Genomic DNA, 18,674 nt, shown 5'->3' with positions numbered 1-18,674 from the left:
GGAGGGAGCTACAGGAAGGCGGGGCAGCGGGCGGAGAGCTACTGGAGGAAGGCAGCGAGCTACTGGTGCACGGATTTGTGCGCAGGGCTACTAGTACTATCTAATAAAAGAGTAATATGTAAATTAACCATCACTCCATGACAAAGATGGCGGCACCCATAGTGGCAGGGGCAGGACGCTGGCGGCGTTGCCCTGGCAACGTGAGTCCAGCACGCGGCAGGAGGGGAGGGGCTTCTGGCCAGAGGGGCCTCGGGCTGGAGCTAGGGACGTTGGCCACGTGGAGGAGGGAGGGGCTCCAGCTGCGCGGCGGGAGGCGAGGGACCTCAGGCTGGAAGCGGAAGCCGAGAGTGCAGGGAGCACCAGGAATGCTGGGAATCATAGTTCTGGTGGCGGCCCCTGGACCAGAAGTGGAAGCCGAGAGTGCGGGGAGCACCAGGAATGCTGGGAATCGTGGTTCTGGTGTGGTGGACATGTTTCGAGATCTCCTAGACAAGTGGTTCTCAACCTGTGGGTTGTGACCCCTTTGGGGGTCGAGCAACCCTTTCACAGGTGTCGCCTAAGACCATCGGAAAACACATATATAATTACATATTGTTTTTGTGATTAATCACTATGCTTTAATTATGTTCAATTTGTAACAATGAAAATACATCCTGCATATCAGATATTTACATTACGATTCATAACAGTAGCAAAATTAAAATTATGAAGTAGCAATGACAATAATTTTATGTTTGGGGGTCACCACCACATGAGGAACTGTATTAAAGGGTTGCGGCATTAGGAAGGTTGAGAACCACTGTCCTATACACTCAAGCGAAGTGAGCCTGGAGCAAGTTACTGTTGCAGGTAGGGGATGGAGGGAAAGCAAAGGTGAGAGATTTAAGTCAGTGTCGAGGAAAAATTAAAAGGAAGATATCCTGTAACTTCTAGGAAATCTCTACCAATGGAGCAAAGAAAAAAAAAAGCTCTATTATTCTGTGAGCACCAAACCAGACTGGGCTGGGGTCTCACACAGTTCGCTCATATGATTGCAAAGACAGACAGAAACTTAACTCTTTCGTGTACCCAGGCAGATACAATGCACGACATGCACATTTCCACGGAAGAGGACTTAACAGCACCATTTGCTATACACTGTTTGGTAAGTCACCTTTTTGGTGGCCATCTGTGTTAGTTAATTGCCATAATCAAGAGTAAAAATTAAAACTTTTTTATCTCTATGACAAGCACTTCCTTACAACTTGGAGCAAGGCACCTATCTATAATAATAAAAGTGTAATGTGAGGTGCAGTGAGGCAGGCAGGCAGAGGCATTTAGGGGCCATCAGGTAGGCAGGCAGAGGCAGTTAGGGGCGATCAGGCAGGCAGGCGAGTGGTTAGGGGCGATCAGGCAGGCAGGCAGGCAGAGGTGGTTAGGGATGATTAGGCAGGCAGGCAGGCAGAGATGGGTAGGGGCGATGAGGCAGGCAGGCGAGCAGTTAGGGGTGATGAGGCAGGCAAGCAGAGTGGTTAGGGGCAATCAAGCAGGCTGGCAGGCAAGTGGTTAGGAGCCAGCGGTCCCGGATTGTTAGAGGGTGCATACAGGATTGAATGACCACCCCGTGCGCCGCCCCCCCCCCCCCCCCCCCCCGCATGAATTTCGTGCACCGGGCCTCTAGTATATAATAACTAACTACATTATTATAACACATAGTACATAATGAAACACTGGATTTATATTTAATCTGTTCAATGATGTGGACAAGCAATTTACTGGTCGGAAAAGGGAAAGGGCCAGACAATAAGAGCTTTCATTTTCATCATGCTACTATTGGTAATGAATCAGCTATTTTTTTTATATAAAGAATAACTATTTTCTTAAACTTAAATCTGTTTCATGGCATAAGTACTAGATTTAAATATTAGATTTGGTTTGGTACACATGTGAATTAAGGACAGTTCTCTAAAATCTCTAGGCCTCTGTTTCTACATATGTAGAATGATAGAACTCTAGGCTGTGTTATCTGGAAGGCTTTATTGATCCTGAAATTTTATTTTCTGGCTAGTCCCTGGTTTACACGGAAAATGGGATCTGAGAGATTAGGGAATTTAGCCAAATTCCTTGCTAATTAAGAGGCAAAGTCAGGGCTAGAGTCTTATGTTTTCGGACTTTAATATCTGCAGTTCAGGCAAGTTGACTCATAAGTAGAGACATAGAAATACTTTAAAAACCCATTATTTTTAATGTAATTTTAAACTTTACATTTGTTTCTTTTGCTAGTATTATTTTAACATCTGGAAATCCTTTTATATCAATTATTTGACTTAGAAATTTTTACTTAGAATAGTTGCTTTTGGTACAGTAGTTTTTTCTTCAAATAAGATAGTTTACAGAGGAAATATAATCGAATCTGAAAGTGATACATTGCAGTACTTACACTACATAATCCACCTCCCACCCCCCATAAAAATGATACTTTGGAAACAAAACTATTCATTCTGATTTTCTGATTAGTCTCAGGGAATGTAGGTAGTAATAAATTTGAGGCTGTACTTTTCACATGTTTTATGTTATTTAAAATTAAAAATAAAACTTTTAGATAAAAGGTAATTTTCTTTTTTTAAATGGTATAAACACACACACTTATAAGGTAGAAAATGAGATTCCAGCTCTTAATTAATGTGGAGTATTTTTTGAAGTATTGCTTAAGTCTCTTTGTAAAGAGCAATTAAATAATGGTTGAGATCCTTTTCATAAGTTACTATACAGTAAAACCTCGATATAGTGGACTAATTTGGGTGAGAGGGGTGTTGTTAAAGGTGAAGTCATAAAGTAGGTTTTCCAAACATGTATGTTAACAAATGGACAAATTAGTTTACCTGTTTACTTATGTAGACATGTTTGTGTAATTGAAATTAAGTATGTATGAAAAGTTTAGTTTTATAGAAAAGTTTTCTGTATGTATTACTGTAATTTTAAATTTATACTGAATAGGTCTAGTAAATGCGTGCCTTCACCAGTCACCGTGAGTAAACAAATGCACACAGCTGAGGCATGGCTTAGCGCAAAACTACTGCAGAAAGTCATGCCACGTAACAACAGAACCATTACCACCTAAGATAAGGTGTGATCACGTGCTAATCATTCTCCAACATTGTTTCCGAGCGGTTACTCTTGGATTGAAATATGTAGACTGGTTGTAAACATGTAATATTTATGTCAGCAAAATTGCTACAGTGTTTTTTCTAACGTATGACCTATTTGCTAAAATTTGTTAAAAATAATGAATTAATAAAAAAATAACCTGTTAATTTAATTATAAGCAAATCTTGCTTAAAAGCATTTTAAAATTAATAGGGTGTTAATTTTCACATATAACATATGGACTGGAAATTTTGTTAAATCTGAAGTACATTAAATTGAGGTCTGCAAAATCACGGGTTTACTGTGCTTGGAGACTCGGGCTTATGTCATTCTTATTCTTATATAAAACAGTATTTTTCAAACTTTGTATATTGGTGTTTTGCAAGCTAACTATGTGTATGTAACAATGGCATTTTATTGGTGCAACTTTGTGTTATAAATTCAGATTTGTGACTTAAGCCAATTAGTAAGAAGAATGAAGCCATTTTAGTGAACATAGTATGAAATTGGCAATATGGATGATTACTACACTTATCATAATGTTCAGTTTATTTCTTTGTTTTGTTTTCATTTTATAATATCAAATTCTGATCCTCTTAGGTAATTAGTTACAGATTCAACGTTGTTTTGTTAAGCGTGTTTATCAATGTCAGTGCTTTTTAACTGATCGGATTCTTGAAAGAGGAATAGTAAAATTGTTTTTTGATGTAGAACAACTCAAATGTGCTTGCATTCTTATAATAGACAAACATAAAACTTATAGTGATAAAACTAGATGTTAAAAGAACATTATATTTAAGAGAGACCTTTACATCTGTTCTTACACCAGTTACTATTATGTCTTGATGAAATAATGCACCAAAGAGATGCACCTGTACCTTTATAGCATTTGATTGGTCACTCTTCATTTTACTATATTGTGCAGCTTATAAGATTTTATGTGATTAGACAAAGGAAGGCCTTGATTTTTAAACATTTCACTGCAGAATATCATTTCCTATCAATGATACATTTAAAAATGAAGTTAAGTATAAATATGGTAGATAAAGCTTTATTCCATGCTCTGCACAAAAATGAGCACACTTTACTACCCAATGAACACATTTTACGGTTTTTTGTTTCTGATATAGCTTAAAAAGTAAACATTTAAAAAATTCAGGCCCCAGAAAGTTAGCATAGAAAATATTTCTTGTCGAAGAAGGGAAAAGTTTTGGAGTTGTTCTTATCTCAGCCTGAATCCTGGTGCTGGTACTTTACTGCACAAAAGAGCCTTTTTCCATATCTGTAAAAATGAAACTAATTGGGTGCATACCTTACTTGCAACCTACTTGTGAATTAAATAAAGTAAAAACTTGGTTCTCGAACTTTCCAGAATGCTGTTCGAGAAGTGATTTGTTCAAAAACTGAATCATTTTTTCCCATTGAAAATAATGGAAAGTGAATTAATTCCAGACCCCTAAATGATTCCCTGTTTAATCTTTCTCGTATACTGTACATGTCTATCTTCCCTTGGCTCTGATTTTGTCACTTAAAATTTCTGTTTAATCTCTGTAAGCAGCTCTAATACCCTTTCTGGTACATCAGAATTATCAAAATACTAGAGGCCCGATGCACTAAATTCATGCATGGGTGGGGTCCCTAGGCCTGGCCAGCAATAAGGGATGATCTGTGGGGCAACTGGCAGGGTGATTCAGTGGGTGGGCCCCCGCTGGCACCTGCCTCTGTAGTAGGCGAGACTGGTGGGGTGATTGGAGGATGGGGCACTTGGGGGGCGGCGCAGGCCCGCTCACCAGCTGTCCCCCCGCCGTGGTCGCCTCCTTCTACGGGGCGATCGGGCTGTGGGGGGCACTGGTACCTGCCTTGGCTTGCCTGGGGCCTGCAGCTGGGGGCAGCTCATGTGTTGAGTGTCTGCCCCCTGGTGGTCAGTGCGCAACATAGCGACCGGTCATTCGACCAGTCGTTTTCACCATTTGGTCTATTTGCATATTAGTCTTTATTATGTAGTATGACATTTTAATTTAATTATATTATAGTTTCAGAGGTGTTTTCATTTTCATCTGTGCCAGAAGGAAAGGTAGATCCTCTTGAGAACATTCACTGCCTATATTACACTGTAGATTAATGAAACTAGATATCATGTAATTAGTTTGTCTCTTTCAGCTTTATGTACTGTATGATTGAGTTCAGTATAAGGAAGATAATCTTGATAGCTACATTAGCTGTCTGCCCTACTGATCAAATTTTTAAGCTCAGTTAAAGTTGTGCTACTGAAGGACTTATATGCATGCATATAAGATTAACCAATGGACACAAGACACTGGGGGGGGGGGGCGGGGGGTAGGGACCGGGGGAATGTCAAGGGGGGGAAAAAGGAGACATATGTAATACTCTTTGTAATACTTTAAGAAATAAAAATTATTAAAATATTTAAAAAAAAAAAAAAAAGTTGTGCTGTGTGGAAATCCAAGTTATAAAAGATCCTCATTATGAAGCTCTACTACATCTTTTATGTATTGAAATAAAAAGTTCTACATCAAAAACTTATGGAATAATACAGTTGAATACTTTTTTCTAGTAGCATCAGAATAACATTGAATTAATTACTCATCTGTATTACTATGTACTCTGTTTCTTTAGTACATGCTTATGTATCTTTCATAAAAAGTTTCTAAACAAAATGGTAACCTTCACATTTCTGATTAAGGTATATTATAATAAAAGGGTAATATGCTAATTAGGCCAGGAGACCTTCCGGACATCCTTTCGGACAAAGCCATGGTGGCAGGGCCGAGGCAGAGGCGGTTAGGGGTGATCAGGCCAGCAGGGGAGGGTAGTTGGGGGCGAGCAGGCCGGCAGGGGGTCAGTTGGGGGCGAGCAGGCTAGCATGGAGCTGGCAGTTGGGGGAGAGCAGGGCAGCAGGGGGGTGGCAGTTGGGGGAGAGCAGGGCAGTGGTGGGGGGAGCAGTTGGGGGCAAGCAGGCCGGCAGGGGGGGCAGTTGGGGACGAGCAGGCTGGCAGGTGGTGCAGTTGGGGGCGAGCAGGCCAGCGGGGGGAGTTGGGGGCAAGGAGGCCAGCGGGGGGGGGGGGGGGCAGTTGGGGGCGAGCAGGCTGGCAGGGGTGTCAGTTGGGGAGATTAGGCCGGCAGGAGGGTCAGTTGGGGGCGATTAGGCCGGCGGGGGGAGCCATTAGGGGTGATTAGGCCAGAAGGCGAGAGAATTGGTGTTGATCAGGCCCGCAGGCAGAGTGGTTAGGGGCGATCAGGCAGGCAGGCAGGCAAGCAGTTAGGAGCCAGCGGTCCTGAATTGCGAGAGGGATGTCCAACTGCCGGTTTAGTTCTGATTCCTGTGGGACCCAGAGGGGTCCCAGATTGGAGAGGATGCAGGCCTGGCTGAGGGACACCCTGCCATGCACGAATTTTGTGCACCAGGCCACTAGTTTGTGTATAACAATGCCTGGGCAAAACCCAGCTGGAGCCAGCAGGTCACTGTTCGATTCCGATCAGGGCACGATCACCAGTAGGGGGTGCGCAGGAGTTAGCTGATCAGTGATTCTCTCTCATCATTGATGTTTCTATCTCTTTCTATTTCTCCCTTCCTCTCTGTAATCAATAAATATTTATATTTTAAAATGCCTGGGCAAGAAAGTGTTTTTTATTTTATTTTATGGAAATGTAAGGAATTAAACATTTCTGGACTCCCTCTAGAGATAAATTTCTCATTTGTATGTTTTTAGAAGTATAGTAGTTGCCATTGTGAATCTCCAGTAATTAAATAATCCATTTAAAGCTAAAAAAATTTAGACTTTTCTGACCATATATAAAATAAACTTTAAGAGATATAGTACTCCTATATGCTGCAGAGGTTTTGAAAGCAGCTGTTCTTCGAAATCCATGTTGAAAGATTATAGAAATATTTCCCCCTGGCACATAATTAGGATAAATAACCTAAATTTAATTTTTGCTACTTCTAACAATTTGGAAAATTTACAGTCCAAATTGCAAACTCAAACAAATTTATGAGAATTGTTCCTGATTGGAATAAATTTAAAAAGATGGAGAGGGGAGAATCCAGCAATTGAGAATAGAAAGGTAATTAAGATTTTACAATGAAGTTTATGTAGCAATAAATTGTTAGGGAAATCCTGGCCTTAGAATATACACCTTTATCTGTTAGTATGTGTGAATATGAGTTGTGTGCATATATCTTTGATAGGAAGTTTATAGTTGTCATAGTTTTATAATTTAAGTTTGGGGGAAGAAATTGGAGCAATATTTATGTTAAAAGTATTTGGATTTTTCTAATGCATTCATGCTAGGTTAGTTTCCCAGCTTATTGAAGTGTATAAGTTAAATAAAACCATTCTTGGTCTTTGAGTTCATGAAATCAATGACAAAGGCATAAAATCAGAAAGGCTTGAACTTTTAAAATAATTTTATTAAAATATAGAGAATAGATGGTAAGTGGGCAAGATTTTGGTAAGTGGGAGTTGACTGTGTAGTTGAAGACATTTCAAATGTCATATACTTTCTATACGGCTATTTTGTTCTTGTGAACATAAAATTATGGGACTTTACAAGCTTCACTTGAGACAAATTTATACCAATTCTTGATTTTCCAGAAGTCTTATATTTTTCCAGGGCCAGTTATCTTTCTGGAAGGCAGCATGACTCAAGGGAAGGGTTTGTCTGTATGCTTTGGAATCAGACTCAAGTTTGAAAAAGTTAGTTTTGCCATTTAATCATTGCAGTCAGTGACATCACACTGGGCCCTAGCTTTATAATATCTAACAAGAAGACAGTAGTTTTTTAAGGTGAGGATTATTGTGAGGTTTAGGTAAAATAAATGCCATTCAACAGATGGTACCTGCTGTTTTTAGTCATTTTAGGAACCTAACTCTGGAGATTGTGGAAGGATATAGGGTACTTCGGTGGTTCTAACTTTATAAGTTTCTCTTTTTTTTTCTTCTTTTTGATTAATCCTCACCTGACGATATTTTTCCATTGATTTTTAGAGAGAGTAGAAGGGAGAGGAAAAGACAGAGAGAAGCATTGATGTGAGAGGGACACATCGATTGGTTGCAATAGAATTGTTTATAACAAATGTAGATGAAGAGAAATTCATCTAATTTGTATTAATTTTCATTACCTATTCCTACAAGTTATTTCTGTATCTGAAGCATATATACTTCTATGAAGTCCTTAACTATACTAAATGGTTTTTAACATTTTAAAAAAAATTTAACTTACTAGATTTACCTATTGAATTTGCAGCATTTTGTGGTAGACTATTTTCCATCTACTCATATACTTTAATGGATTGTAAATACAATTGGAGGTGTGGCAGACATGAGTTTTTCTATCTAAAGGCAAGTTATCAGAAATGTAAAACTGCTTCCCTTTTTGTGCTTTCTAATGGTCGGAATAAGTCACTGAGGAAGATACCCTGTGTGTATCAAAATAAGTATTTCTTTTTAGGCCCTTTTGGGGAATTTCTAAAAGTTTCTGCAATAGAACTGTGTTACGTATTATAATTATAGTGGCACAAAATTTTTATTTCCATTTGTTTAGCATTTGCTACCTGATTCAGTTCCACAAGGATAAATTCAGTTGGATACTATTAAAAAATAGTACATTTAGAAGAAAACCTATAAAAATACTTAAATCTGACATCATCATTGGATGTGTTGACATAAGTTTATTAAGATTTTGTGTTTATGAAAAAGCAAATTTGGGAAATCTAATTCACTGAAGTGTTTTCAGTGTGTATTGTAAGCTGATTTTATTTTAAAGTATATTGCAAAGGGTTTTAGATTTACTTCTCACTTGATATTTGGTTATTTTTAACCATTTAATTAGGTGAAAGTGAATTGATTGAATTTTTATGTTACAGGAGGTTACCTGGATCAATTGATGTTATTGGTCAGACTATAACCATCAGCCGAGTTGAAGGAAGGCGACGGGCAAATGAAAACAGCAACATACAGGTTTAGTACTTTTTTATATTTTTAGCTGAAAAATTATATGCATGTTCTAATTTAATTTATTCAATCAATATATATTCATAGTGCCTTGCTGTGTGTTGGGTGCACAAAGAGATTTAAAATATGGAGTCAATCACCCTTTTATTACAAAAGCTGCTCTTTATAACCTTTGGGGTTGTTTTTTTTTGTAAGGAATATTTTAGCAAGAAATATTTGTTATTAACATAGTATATGGCTTCATTGGACCAAAAGAGGAAAATATGGAGAAAGTCTAAAGAAGAAAATAAAATCACTAATAATTCTACCATGTAAATAATCTTAACATTCTGGTACATCTCTTCCCTTGTCACAAAGCAAGATTTGAGATACTATTATATTTTTGTGTATCCTTTTTTTTTCTTTTGAAAGTATCATTTTCATTTTCTTATATTCTTAAAGATATAACTTAAAATCTCTTCATGATAACTTTATTATGTGGATATATCATAATTTATTTAATATGGTTTTTCTCAGGGAAAACAAATTTGTAAGCCCTTCGTTTTTTTTTTTTTTTTTTTTGGTGAACTGAAAGGGATCTAATGAATCCTTTTAAAACATTCTATTTTGTTTTAGTTATTTTTTTTGTGAGTACTTTAAAAATGTACCAAGTGTTTTGATTTTTATTATCTTGCATAAATTAATAATGTAAAATGTTCTTTTTAGCATCTTTAAAGGGGCATAAAGAGATTTCTAAAATGAAGATAGTCCTCGCTTTCCCCCACCATCAAAATGCTATAATTTCCTAAAATAAATCTCTTCTCTTCATTAAAAAATAACATCAGTATATGCCTTACAAAAATTACTGTGCATAAATGGAGGAAAAGTTAACGAAAGGAAGGATTATATGTTTAAGCGATATGCTTTAGTTAGTAAGCATTTTAGAAGAATAAGCTAAATATACAACATTATTCTGCCTGTTTCTGCTGTTTCCTAAACGTGTTTGTGAGTTACAATTTCCTCGGGAGCTTGTCAAAAATCCAAATTTCTTGGTGCAAATCTCCTGTAGATTTGCTGCCTGTCCCTTACTTGTTCACACAGATCAGTATTTTGTTATCACTTTTACTTTTCAAGTATTAACCCTTGTTCTTAAAGTTAAAAAGGGTCATATCAATAAGTTATTTATATATTTGGCTGCCTCTTGCATCTTGTTGATGCATACTTTACAGTCTCTTACTTTGCAATCTGGTGATGACAGGACCTGTTACAATGAATATCTGGTTTTGCTGCCATGTTACTGTCTTTATTGTTTTTTTTTAATCTTCATTGTTGTTGTCCCCCTTTATCCCCCACTGACCTATTTCATCCCCCTTTCCTCTCCTTCCCCCCTTCGCCACCTACCGAAATATTGTCTGTGTCCATGGGTTATGCATATAAGTTCTTTGGTTAATCTCTTCCACACACATTCTCCCCCCCCACCCCCCGAATTCCTCATGCCATGTTACTTTCTTTTTTTGCCTTTTTAATTTTATTTAATTTTTATTTATTTTATAATTTTTCCCCTTTATTGATTAAGATATTACAAATGTGTCCTTATCCCTTCAATGTCCTCTCATACCTCCAATCCTGCCCTTACCCTCACCCCCTGTTGTCCACATCCATCGCTTATGCTTATATGAATGCATACAAGTCCTTTGGTTGATCTCTCCCCCTCACCCCCACCCTCCCCTGCCTTCCCTCTGAGTTTTGAGCATCTCATCGATGCTTCTCTGTCTCTACATCTGTTTTTGTTCATTGGTTTATGTTGTTCATTATAATCCACAAATGAGTGAGAGCATGTGATATTTGTCTTTCTCTGACTGACTTATTTCACTTAGCATAATGCTCTCCAGCTCCATCCATGCTGTTGCAAATGGTAGGAGTTCCTTCCTTTTTACATTGCCTTAATTTTTTTTTTTTTACATCTTTATTGATCAAAGAAGGGAGAGGGATAGAGATAGAAACATCAATGATGAGAGAGATTCACTGATCAGCTGCCTCCTACACCCCCCCCTACTGGGGATCAAGCCTGCAACCCAGGCATGTGCCCTTGGCCAGAATCGAACCTGGGACCCTTCAGTCCGCAAGCTGATGCTCTATCCACTGAGCAAAACTGGCTAAGGCCCTTAATTTGAATATTTTAACTTTTTTTGGGTAACAAAGATAATCTTTATTACATTATATTTATAAAGTGCTTAATTGTTTCTTGTTTAGAATATTTTATCAATTATATTGTATTTAAAAGTCTTTTTGTAATGATTCAGTTGTTTTTCCTGGGTTTTAAGTACGTGTGTGTGAGTGTATACTGACATCTGTGTATATACACACACATTACACAGAAAATTAGTCTCTCCTCCTCAAAATATGTGTATGTGAATAAAGCTTTTTACTTTGATTCTTATATTAAATGAAATTAACTTGAGTTTAATTGCGGATAAGAATGTTTATTAATTTAAAAAAATAAACTATGCTCTAATTTTAGGTCCTTTCCGAAAGATCTGCTACTGAAGTAGACAACAATTTTAGCAAACCACCTCCATTTTTCCCTCCAGGAGCTCCTCCCACCCATCTTCCACCTCCTCCGTTTCTTCCACCTCCTCCAACTGTCAGCACTGCTCCACCTCTGATTCCACCACCAGGTAAATAGTACATAAGACATTTGGTTTTGAAAAAAAAGTAACAAGAAAATAACCCATGAATGTTTGTTTTTTTTGAATTTAACAATTAAAATCCTATCTAATAATAGACAAACATGGTAATTGACCATACTTTCGATACGCCTCCCATGGGCTACTCAGCGAGATATGCAAATTAACCACCAACAAAGATGGTGGTTAATTTGCATACGTAGTTGCGAAGTGGTGGAGCAAAGACTTAAGGTGGCTCAGGCCACAGCAGCAAAGGCTTGAAGGCTGCTACGGCCGGAGCAGCAAAGGCTTGAAGGCGGCTCCGGCCGGAGCGAAGGCCTGGGTCCCGGGTGCTTGAGGAAAACCGGTGCCGGCAGCCAGGGGAAGGGAAGGCCTATTGCACGAATCTTTTCGTGCAACAGGAATCTAGTATGTATATATTTGAAATCTAGAGGTCCAGTGCATGAAAATTCATGCACACAGGGTTGGGAGGGGTCCCACAGCCCAGCCTGCGCCCTCTCACAGGCTGGGACCCTTGGTGGGTGCCCACCTGCTGGCTTAGGCCTGCTCCCTGAGAACAGATGATCTAAAAGAAATAATCATATCCTTGGGTAAGGATTTTTTAAAAAGTTAATGATCGCATGAAAATTTACTGCTGGCGGGACTGAGGGGACTGGGGGACTCCAGCAGCAGACGCCCCCACCACCCCCTCACCCCCCAGCAGGGCTGAGGGGACTGGGTGCCGCCATCTTGTGAGGGTGTGGCATCCAATTAGCATATTACCATTTTATTATATAGGATAACATCTTCATTGATTGCATTACATTAAAGGTAATAGATTATGAAATTATATTGTCTTCAGTAGATTTATACTGAAACAGTACATATGTGTCTTGCTATTTCAGTATAGCAGAGACAGTATATAAAAATTGAGAATGTACAGATACTAAAATGATCCAAAAATATCATATTCCCCAAACTAAAGTTGCTAATTATATATGTATAAGCCCATATTGAATTGTAAACAATGTTAACTTGTTTTTAAAATATTTTTAAAGATTCTTTTAGAATTGGAATAGGTTAAAAAAAATTCTATCCCATGAAGAGATTTTTGAAATGAAAATCTCAGTCTGGTTATCGTCTTTATACTGGTTTCATTTTAGGAGACTACTTCTGGATGCCAGGTACCTGGTATTTACTTCTTTTAAATGAGACAGAAGATTAATGCAAATTTTTATTATACTTGTAGCCACTTTTGCTTATTTATGAAAAACTAGATTAGTGTCAATAGAAAATATTATAAATAATCCCCAAATTTTATACTTTCAACCTTTCATCCAGTGGCCTTTATCCAGTGACCTTTATTTTATTCCCAATAAACTTCTAATATTTATCCCCCTTAACCAATTTTTAATGAAACTAACAAAATAGATTTAGATAATAGTTTTTTTCTAGGGAGAATGCCCATAATAAATGGTAAATATTAGCTATTGATCCTAATCAGAATGTAAAATACATGTTACGATTGTAGTATATGTCAGTTTATATTTAAGAGCCACGACCACTCACTTACTTCACATTTACAAGAGAGCTGTTTTTGTTTTAAGGTGCCAGTTATGATCAGAATAAGGTAATCCCAGGCCTTTAAATGTTAGTTATCACATCAGCCCTAAAGCCAAAACACTTTTGGTTTCCTTGTCATCTCTACCTTCAAAAGGATTAAAAATTATGAAAAATTACTCTAGCTATAGAGAATCTTGTTTTCTTAAAATAAAGGAGAAAACTGGATAAGGATAGAGGTCCTTACTCCAAGCAACATTATTTCTAAAGTTCAGTTAATTCTTGTTCCAACAAGAATTTTTGTTGTGAAATATAAGCCAGAAATTGTGATTGGACCCACGATTCTTGTGTCTTTAATATGGTGAGAACTAAATTAAAAGGTGATGACTTAATGATTCATAAATGATTTGATTACATTAAATCATTCTTTGTCCTCTGAAAAAGATAAAATGTACAAATAGTTAATTTTGAACATTTGATTTAATGAGACTAAAAGATGATTAATATATATATATATATATATATATATATATATATATTCGTTATGCTAGATTTCTTTATAATTGTATTTAAACTTTACTAGGTACTAACTTTAGAAGGATTTTCTTATTTACTAGCTAAATAGTATATCCCATTTTATATAGTTCAATACTAGCTGTTAAGGTGAGAGAGTGTTGATATGTATTAATGATGAAAAAATAAATATCTCATTGGTATAAGAATATTTAGTAGCTCTGGGAGATATTGCTGATAGGCACTGGCATTATCTGAAAGTAGGCTTTTTCATAATGATACCTTACCCCCATTTTTTGCAATATAATCTTTTTAAAGGATATATCTTTTAATGTTCACATTATCTGTGGAATTCTGTAATAGATTATTTTTGTTACATAAACTATGTATTTCATGTTAATTTTCAAGTACATGCTTTTCATATTTTAAATACCTAGAAATACAAATATAGATAAATTCTGATACTGGTTTAAGCAATACCTAACTGTGGTATATTTGCTAGATTGAGGTGGGAGAAGATACCAATTCATACAAAAAACCAAATATTTGTAAGTGGAGGCTAACTGAAATACCTCTCATTTTTGTGAGCTGTTGAAGAGAGTATGTTTCCCCACAGTGCTAATCACAGATGTCTTGTGTGTATTTGAAATTTTCCAAATATATTAGCTAATTGAGTTCAAATATATTTATGCAACTGTAACATGGGGATTTTCAGATTTATAGTTGGCACAGTCAACAGGCACTTACCAATCAGAATGGCCACTGGCTTTAAGTAACACTATAGCTGCATAGATACATACCAGCTGAATGTAGGTTTTGATTAAAGACACATTTTGACATCATTTACCAAAGAACCACATGATTACAGTATGCTCTGTTGACTTTGCCGTCATTTATATCACCTTAAGAACCATATGCAACTAGCCTGACAGGTATGGCTCAGTGGTTGAACATCGCCCCATGTACCAAGAAGTAACCAATTAAATTACTGGTTAGGACACATGTGCAGGTTGTGGGCTGGATCCCCAGTAGAGGACGTACAGCCAATTAATGTTTCTCTCTCATCAATGTTTCTCTAAAAACAAAGCAAAACAAAAAACAATCATATGCAGCTAATGAAAGAAAGCTCTGTGGCTCAGGAGTCCTTTGTAAGCATTGCCTTAATACAGTGGTTCTCAATCTTCCTAATGCCGCGACTCTTTAATACAATTCCTCATGTTGTGGTGACCCCCAATTTCATTGTTACAAATTGAACATAATTAAAGCATAGTGATTAATCACAAAACAATATGTAATTATATATGTGTTTTCCGATGGTCTTAGGCGATCCCTGTGAAAGGGTCGTTTGACCCCCAAAGGGGTCGCGACCCACAGGTTGAGAACCACTGCCTTAATAGGTAAGCTGTATTTTTCTAGTAGAAACCCTAGGTTTTCTTTGTGCTTAGCTGAGAAATACTAAAAGGAAAAAAAATTATTTTGAGAATTTAAACATATTTTAATTTTGCCTTTGTTAGCTTTCAAATGCATAAGTTTTTAAAACTATAGTCCTATATATGATGGGACAAATAAGTAATGATATATTCAGCCTATACTTTTGGGTGTTAACCAGTTCTTTCATAAATAGATTTGCCTAGGATAATCCTACTTTATACCTTTTATCCTTGAATGATTATTATTCACTCACAAGTGCCCTATTTTGGAGGATAAAATTTGTAGTCAACTCTATAGTTGTTTCATAGCATAAGTAGATAGTACTCCTTAGCAATGAAGAGGTGTGGTAGACAGTGCTCATTCAAGGAACATTTACTGTCAGATAGTTAACAGGAGAGGAGAGGTATGTTGCCTCCTCTTCTTCTCAAACACACATCTACAAACATACATGAAACCTTAGAAACAGAGAGAACAAAGTATTTCTGGCCACAATAGATTAGTATGAAAAGTAGAGGAAACTTTGTATTAGAGAGCAGAATAAACATTTAAGGGACATGTGTTCCTAAATTAATGTTGAGACTTTTGGAATTTTTAAAAGGGAAAATATTTAATCTGGTTTCTTGTTGCCATACTAACAGCTTGAAAACAAAATGATTATTTAAGATCTTCCTTAATTTTCAGAAAATCTATTTTCATTTTCTAGTGAACCAGATCTATTGTGTTAGTGTGATTTCATGCATTGGTTGAGTAATAATACAAATAATAGCTAATACTTATTGAATGCTTATTATTGAAAACATTGTTTTGAGCATACTTCTTGTATTAACTCAATTTTATTCTTGATAGCAACTGAAATAAATATTCTAAGTTTACAGATAAGGAAACTCTGGGGCTCAAGTTGTTTAAGTAATAGCTATAAAAGTAGCAGAACCAGAATTCTAAGCCAGGCAATTTAGCTTGAAAGCCTATTTTATTAACAATGTTGAAGTGAATCATTACCTGTGTCAAGAAGACTATATTATTGAATTATGTGTACTCATCCCAATAAAATGTCTTAAAAGCCTTTTCTTTCTTTTTAAGTATTTCCTTGATGTTGAAGTACATGCATATATACATATCTGTGGGTAAGGAAGGTTGTGAAGAATAGGAATCAGAATTTTTTTAAAAATTCCAGTACACTGAGGTATTCCTATTTGCCTGATTTGTGTTAAGAAGTCTGTTTACTGAATAAACTAGTTCTGAAATACTCGTTTATTACAAGAAAATTTGTAAAATTGGAAGGCTTGATGTTACCGAGTAGTTGATTTTTATTTTTTTGATTGTTGTAAAATATATATAACAAAATATTGATGATTTTAACCATTTTGTAAATGTATAATTCAGTGACATTAAATACATTCACAACGTTGTGTAACCATCACTAGGATCTGCACTTAAAACTTTTTCATCATCTATAACAAAAACTATGTACTCATTAAACAAAAACCCCATCCTGCTTACCCCAACCAGCCCCTGGGTGCCTCTTTTTTTTCTTTCTTTCTTATGAATTTGCCTATTCTAGGTACCTCATATAAGTGGAATCACTCAGTATTTGTTTGTCTGGCTTACTTGTTTTTAAAATAAACTTAATGATTATAAACATACTTTTAATAACTATGTTCAAGCTATTACATTTAATGGTAGACTTTTAATGTAGGCCTTTAAATGTTAACTTATTTTAGTGTCATTTTTTATCTTCATTTTTTAATAATGGAGTTTATTGACACAAGGCATATATGGTATAATTCATTTCTTGTTACATCAGTCAATATTAAGGCTCATGTGACTGTGGTTTTGTATGTCTTGGGAACAGTTGAAATCTAGCTCAGGAGTAGAATTCTACATTGAAGAAGGCTATTTGTTTAACTGAAATGTAGCCCAATAGTCTGGACCCCAGACAAGTTATCCCTGCTCTTAAAGCCAGATAAAAGGTTTAGCTATTTACCTAGATTTCAATATGTATAAGCTTCTGCATTTTAAAAGGAATTAAGTATTCAGTGTCTTTTATTACTTGTCTAGTACTTCAATTGTTATGAACTTGAAAATCTTGTTTATTCCTTAAATATCTTAATCTGGGGTTAGTGATGACACATGGGGTTTGGAAGAAAAGCAGCTTACATCTGGAGTCTTCTGCATTTCCACCAAGGCCTACCAGGTCTTTAGATTATTTTTCTGTTAGCAGTATGTAGCACAGTGACTCTCAGTCCTTGTGGTCACAGACTCCTTTACATTTTTAAAAATTACTGCAGACCCCAAAGAGCTTTTATTTGTGTTAACATCTATTTTTTTGTATTAGATATTAACTGAGGAATGAAAATATTATACTTAAAATATTTATTTTTAAAAATAGAATATACCTATTATGTATTAATATTAAGAATATATTTTCTTGAAAAGTAATTATTTTTCCAGAACAACAAAAAATATTTAGTGCGAATAGTGGCATTGTTTTATACTTTTGCAGTCTCTTTACTGTGTGGCTTAATAGAAAACTGGATTCTCCTGTTTGTTCCTGCATTGAATCTATTGTGATTTCACATGTCACATAGCCTCTGGAAAATGTCATTGTACACCTGTAAGAGAATGAGGGTGAAAATGGCAAATGTTATCTTAGTATTTTTATGAAAGTAGTTTTGGCCTTGCAAATTCCTTGAAGGGACTTAGCAACCCCAAGGAATCTCCAGGTTACGCTTTGAGAACTGCTGCTTTGGCAGAAGATTGGCCTATACTGGATGAATATTATTAGCACCTTTGAGGAAGTACAGTTTTGTCCCTTTAATTAATAAGCTATTTCATGGATATAACATTAATTAAGCTGTTATAGTTCCATGAAGGTTTTTGGTTTTACACAGCAAATCTGCTTATTAATTGATGCTATTTGCCAAAAATGTAAGCATTTCAACAATGTCTTTTACAGAAGTACTTGGCAAAAAGAATTCTTTGAAGTTTTCGAGAGCTATACTCATTTTCTCTTATGTTTTGTTTTTCTATGTTAAAGAAACTTAACAGTCTGTTGTGTTTTTAATATACTGAAAATAGGGACTAATGCTAATTACCTATAATAAGTAGTATATTCTGGCACAATTAAAAATTAACTTAAATGTAAGTTTAATAGAATTAAAAGCTTCTTCTGAATGGTGATATTTAGGATGTCTTCTAAAAATGTCTTCTTTGTCCATGGATGCTGCCTTTATAATTGTTTTATTTTAATAACATAGATGCTGCATTTTATATAATTTAATATTTGCCTCTTATTTGTTTGATTCTTCCAATCATTTTGTGATTATATATGAGCTAATAGAGATCAGTTCCTTTACAAGATTTTTTGTAAAAATATTGAAGTTTCTATCAGAGATGTTTTTGTTTAACAGAATTTTAATTTTTT

The 18,674-nt window shown here is 36.0% G+C and overlaps 1 protein-coding gene across 8 annotated transcripts in view; it reads left to right on the top strand.

Moving 5' to 3' along the window:
- FIP1L1 (factor interacting with PAPOLA and CPSF1) overlaps window positions 1-18,674 on the top strand; it is an 88,575-nt gene that overhangs the window by 40,597 nt on the left and 29,304 nt on the right. For all 8 annotated transcript variants that reach the window (XM_070396615.1, XM_070396607.1, XM_070396599.1 and 5 more), the window contains 2 exons: window positions 9,014-9,107; window positions 11,602-11,758. In XM_070396615.1, the coding sequence (XP_070252716.1) occupies window positions 9,014-9,107; window positions 11,602-11,758 (251 nt within the window). The remainder of the gene's footprint in view (window positions 1-9,013; window positions 9,108-11,601; window positions 11,759-18,674) is intronic.

Source organism: Myotis yumanensis, unplaced genomic scaffold (genome assembly GCF_028538775.1).
Source record: "Myotis yumanensis isolate MYYU_CA2020_CCGP unplaced genomic scaffold, mMyoYum1.0.hap1 SCAF_1, whole genome shotgun sequence".
In the NCBI taxonomy this organism is placed as follows: domain Eukaryota; kingdom Metazoa; phylum Chordata; class Mammalia; order Chiroptera; family Vespertilionidae; genus Myotis; species Myotis yumanensis.
The sequence above is the reverse complement of the archived record's forward strand: the minus strand, read 5'-3'. Positions and strand labels throughout refer to the sequence as shown.